At 52.0% G+C, this 4,886-nt stretch overlaps 1 protein-coding gene across 4 annotated transcripts in view; it reads left to right on the top strand.

Moving 5' to 3' along the window:
* Positions 1 to 4,886, top strand: part of usp15 (ubiquitin specific peptidase 15) — a 19,377-nt gene that overhangs the window by 12,708 nt on the left and 1,783 nt on the right. For all 4 annotated transcript variants that reach the window (XM_016526248.1, XM_016526238.1, XM_016526268.1 and 1 more), the window contains 11 exons: positions 1,424 to 1,648; positions 1,780 to 1,863; positions 1,939 to 2,033; positions 2,116 to 2,304; positions 2,518 to 2,630; positions 2,704 to 2,964; positions 3,041 to 3,111; positions 3,185 to 3,300; positions 3,392 to 3,541; positions 3,636 to 3,739; positions 4,577 to 4,665. In XM_016526248.1, the coding sequence (XP_016381734.1) occupies positions 1,424 to 1,648; positions 1,780 to 1,863; positions 1,939 to 2,033; positions 2,116 to 2,304; positions 2,518 to 2,630; positions 2,704 to 2,964; positions 3,041 to 3,111; positions 3,185 to 3,300; positions 3,392 to 3,541; positions 3,636 to 3,739; positions 4,577 to 4,665 (1,497 nt within the window). The remainder of the gene's footprint in view (positions 1 to 1,423; positions 1,649 to 1,779; positions 1,864 to 1,938; positions 2,034 to 2,115; positions 2,305 to 2,517; positions 2,631 to 2,703; positions 2,965 to 3,040; positions 3,112 to 3,184; positions 3,301 to 3,391; positions 3,542 to 3,635; positions 3,740 to 4,576; positions 4,666 to 4,886) is intronic.

The raw sequence follows: 4,886 nt of genomic DNA, 5'->3' as shown, positions 1-4,886 counted from the left end.
TGAGTGAGTGAGTGAGTGTGTGTGTGTGTGTGTGTGTGTGTGGGGTGAGTGTGTGTGTGTGTGTGTGTGTGTCTGGAGTGAGTGAGTGTGTGTGTGAGTGTGTGTGTGTTAGAGTGTGTGTGTGTTAGAGTGTGTGTGTGTGTCTGGAGTGAGTGTGTATGTCTGGAGTGTGTGTGTGTGAGTGAGTGTGTGTGAGTGTGTGTTTGCGTGTGTGTGAGTGTGTGTTTGCGTGTGTGTGAGTGTGTGTGTCTGGAGTGAGTATGTATGTCTGGAGTGTGTGCGTGTGTGTGTGTGTGTATTAGAGTGTGTGAGATTGAGCGCCAGACTGACGCTTGTTCTCCTCTGGATCAGGGGGTGGTGGAGGAGTGTGTGTGTCTGGAGTGAGTATGTATGTCTGGAGTGTGTGCGTGTGTGTGTGTGTGTATTAGAGTGTGTGAGATTGAGCGCCAGACTGACGCTTGTTCTCCTCTGGATCAGGGGGTGGTGGAGGAGTGTGTGTGTCTGGAGTGAGTATGTATGTCTGGAGTGTGTGCGTGTGTGTGTGTGTGTATTAGAGTGTGTGAGATTGAGCGCCAGACTGACGCTTGTTCTCCTCTGGATCAGGGGGTGGTGGAGGAGTGTGTGTGTCTGGAGTGAGTATGTATGTCTGGAGTGTGTGCGTGTGTGTGTGTGTGTATTAGAGTGTGTGAGATTGAGCGCCAGACTGACGCTTGTTCTCCTCTGGATCAGGGGGTGGTGGAGGAGTGTGTGTGTCTGGAGTGAGTATGTATGTCTGGAGTGTGTGCGTGTGTGTGTGTGTGTATTAGAGTGTGTGAGATTGAGCGCCAGACTGACGCTTGTTCTCCTCTGGATCAGGGGGTGGTGGAGGAGTGTGTGTGTCTGGAGTGAGTATGTATGTCTGGAGTGTGTGCGTGTGTGTGTGTGTGTATTAGAGTGTGTGAGATTGAGCGCCAGACTGACGCTTGTTCTCCTCTGGATCAGGGGGTGGTGGAGGAGTGTGTGTGTCTGGAGTGAGTATGTATGTCTGGAGTGTGTGCGTGTGTGTGTGTGTGTATTAGAGTGTGTGAGATTGAGCGCCAGACTGACGCTTGTTCTCCTCTGGATCAGGGGGTGGTGGAGGAGTGTGTGTGTCTGGAGTGAGTATGTATGTCTGGAGTGTGTGCGTGTGTGTGTGTGTGTATTAGAGTGTGTGAGATTGAGCGCCAGACTGACGCTTGTTCTCCTCTGGATCAGGGGGTGGTGGAGGAGTGTGTGTGTCTGGAGTGAGTATGTATGTCTGGAGTGTGTGCGTGTGTGTGTGTGTGTGTGTGTCTGGAGTGAGTGTGTGTGTGTGTCTGGAGTGAGTGAGTGTGTGTGTGAGTGTGTGTGTGTTAGAGTGTGTGAGATTGAGCTCCAGACTGACGCTTGTTCTCCTCTGGATCAGGTGGTGGCGGAGGAGGCCTGGGAGAACCACATCAAGAGGAACGACTCCATCATCGTGGACATCTTCCACGGCCTGTTCAAGTCCACGCTGGTGTGCCCCGAGTGCTCGAAGATCTCGGTGACCTTTGACCCCTTCTGCTACCTGACGCTGCCTCTGCCCACGAGGAAGGAGCGGTCGCTGGAGGTGTATCTGGTGTGGCTGGACCCGCTGGCCAAACCCACTCAGGTGCGTCACACAGACTCCGGCATTGCTCAAAACAACACATCGATCGTCACTCATAGATTAATCAGTTAATCAGAAAACTGTGTTTCAATGGCTAGTCTGTTTCTAATGCACTGTTGTGGTTTGTGTTCCAGTATAAGCTGACGGTGCCTAAAGTGGGCTGCATCTCGGACCTGTGCGCGTCGCTGTCGGCTCTGTCGGGCGTCCCGGCTGAGAAAGTAAGCGTCCGTATCGAGAGTCTCACGCCTGCTGAACTTCTCTGCACTGACAAGTGTGTCTTCTGCTGTGTCTAGATGGTCGTGACGGACATCTATAACCACCGGTTCCACCGCATCTTCTCCAGCAACGAGAACCTGAGCAGCATCATGGACCGTGACGACATCTACGTGTGAGCTGCTGCTGCTGTGGTCAGTGAGAGTGTGGAGGGCTGCTGCTGTGTGTCTCATGTGTGTGTCTGTGCTCTGGAGCAGGTTCGAGGTGGCTGTCAGCCGGCTGGAGGACACGCAGCACGTGCTGATCCCCGTCCACCTGCGGGAGAAGTACAAGCAGTCGGGCTTCAACCACACCAGCACGCCGCTGTTCGGCCAGCCCTTCCTGCTGAGTGTGCCGCGCTCCGTCAGCGAGGACAAGCTCTACAACCTACTGCTGCTGCGCCTCTGGTATCTGCTCGCACGGCTCACAGCTCACACACTCCTGCCTCATCACAGATCAAACCGGCTCAGCCATACGAGTCACAATCCCCTTCACGTCACACTGATGCCATATGATCTCACTTATCTTCATTTTCTTAAGTCTCACTGTTCATCCATCTCTGTCTGGTGTGTTCTCCTGATGGGAGTGTTCGTTGCTCACATTGTTCTGTGTGGTTTCAGTCGTTTCGTTCGTCCGGCCGCGGAGGACGAGGAGTCCGAGGAGACGCTCCCGCCCAAGCATCCCTCCATCAACGGCAGCGCCACCAATGGTGTGATGGAGGAGGGCTCGCCGAGTAAGCATGCTGTTTGCCTGTTCATCCCGCGCTCATGTTTGAGATGTTTGCTGAAGCCTGGCTCGTCTCGCAGGTGAGATGGAGACGGACGAGCCGGATGACGAGTCCAGTCAGGACCAGGAGCTGCCCTCGGAGAACGACAACAGCCCGTCGGAGGACTCGGTGGGACTCGGAGACAACGAGCTGGAGAACGGCGTGGACCCCGGCAGAGCCCCGGCGCTCACGGCCCAGAAGAAGAGGCTCTTCACCTTCCAGTTCAACAACATGGGGAAGAGCGACGCAAGCTTCATCAAGGGAGAGATCCGCTTCGACGAGGACCACATGCGGCTCAGCGGTGCGAAGCCTTCCCGTTACGGTACAGAGCCTGTGGTTTCCTGAGCTGACCCTGTGTTTGCCCTGTTTCCATGCAGATAGATGCTATCTGTCCCTGGACTGGGAGCCAGAAATGAAGAGGAGGTACTTCAACGAAGCTGTGGCGGAGGTAAAACTCTCCTGTTCCCCAGTGTCGTGACGTTTGAGACATGCTCATCAGTGCTTGAATGTTCTCTCCAAAGGACTTCGATAAGCACGAGAGCATGGAGTACAAGCCGCAGAAGAAGAGCTTCTTCAAGCTGAAGGACTGCATTGAGCTCTTCACCACCAAAGAGAAGCTCGGAGCAGATGACCCGTGGTGAGGCCGAGCTCTGCTTTTCATGCCAGCAGCGCTTCTGTCTGAAACAAACACAAGAATACTGAGCTCTTGCTGTGACTGAGTGTTTCAGGTACTGTCCCGACTGTAAGCAGCACCAGCAGGCCACCAAGAAGCTGGACCTGTGGAGCGTGCCGCCGGTGCTGGTGGTGCATCTCAAGCGCTTCTCCTACAGCCGCTACATGAGGGACAAGCTGGACTCGCTGGTGGACTTCCCTCTGCGGTACACACGTCTGTCTCCCTGCTCTGTTCCAGTGTTTCACGCTGCTTTAATGTTGGGTCAGTCGGCTGTACTGACCGTGCCGTGTCTCCCGCAGGGATCTGGATATGTCTGAGTTCCTGATCAATCCGAGCGCGGGGCCGAGCCGCTACGACCTCATCGCCGTCTCAAACCACTACGGAGGCATGGGAGGAGGACACTGTGAGTACAGCGGAGCCAGGCACAGAGTTCAGGGCTCATCTTTAACACTCACACACATCACAGCTGTTAAATGTGGTGTTTACAAGGAGTAATCGTAATATGAGTTTACCTTACGGACCCAGAGTCTCCGCATCAGTAGCTAAGCGATAAAACCAGCATCTTCCATCCGAAGACTTGCGTTGCATTTGTGTTGCATGGTGTGTTTTATGTCGCAGAATAAGACGTGAAAGTATCTTGAACCTGTGTGAACCACGGACCTTATTTTAGGGATTTAACCAAACTCCCATTCAGAAAACCCACTGACTCTGGGACGATGGAACCGGAAGTGCTAAAATGCTAACTCGCTTCCGGGTTTCTGCCCTCAAAGTGACATCATAGTTCCACCACTCTGTTAATCAGTAAGAAAAGATAGTGTCCTGTAGTTAACATTAAAATGTGCACGTTTAGCAGAAATAACAGTGATGTCATCCCTCAAATACTGAAATGTTTCCGTGGCTTGTGTTCAACATAACATGATCATAACAGCATTTCTACTGAACTTCATTCTCCCATCCTCTTCTTTATTAGCCACATCATCATTGCAGCGCTTTCAGCGCAAATGCAGATAAACAGACCTGCCACTGCTTATCATGCGGTCTTAGCAGTCTCTGAACTGTTTTTCAAGTAATTATTTACTTTGTTGATTCCGTTGTTTTTCATTTTTATATTGATATTTAACAAAAATGGGTATCAAGATTTGTAATATTTTTACTATTAAACATGGATGTGATGATATTATTCAAATCAGAAGCTGAACTGCTGGACTGTTGAATGTAACGCAGCTGGTTTCATTGTCAGACACTGCCTACGCCAAGAACAAGGAGGATCAGAAGTGGTACAACTTTGATGACAGCAGTGTGTCGCCGAGCAGCGAGGAGCAGACCGTGGTGAGACTCCAGCCGTCTGAAATACAGTGATGCTTCTGCCGTCACTCACTCACTCTCATGTCACTCAGAAGAGACAGTCAGACGCAGCATTGAACCCCACTGACTCTCACAGTATGAGCACACACACACACACTCACACACGTCTGGTCAGCTATCCTTGTGGGGACTCTCCATAGGCGTAATGGTTTTTCTACTGTACAGACCGTATATTCTATTGCCCT

This window comes from Sinocyclocheilus rhinocerous, unplaced genomic scaffold (assembly GCF_001515625.1).
Source record: "Sinocyclocheilus rhinocerous isolate Xijiao unplaced genomic scaffold, SAMN03320098_v1.1 scaffold673, whole genome shotgun sequence".
Classification (NCBI taxonomy): Eukaryota; Metazoa; Chordata; class Actinopteri; order Cypriniformes; family Cyprinidae; genus Sinocyclocheilus; species Sinocyclocheilus rhinocerous.
This window is presented reverse-complemented; position numbering and strand designations above follow the sequence as displayed.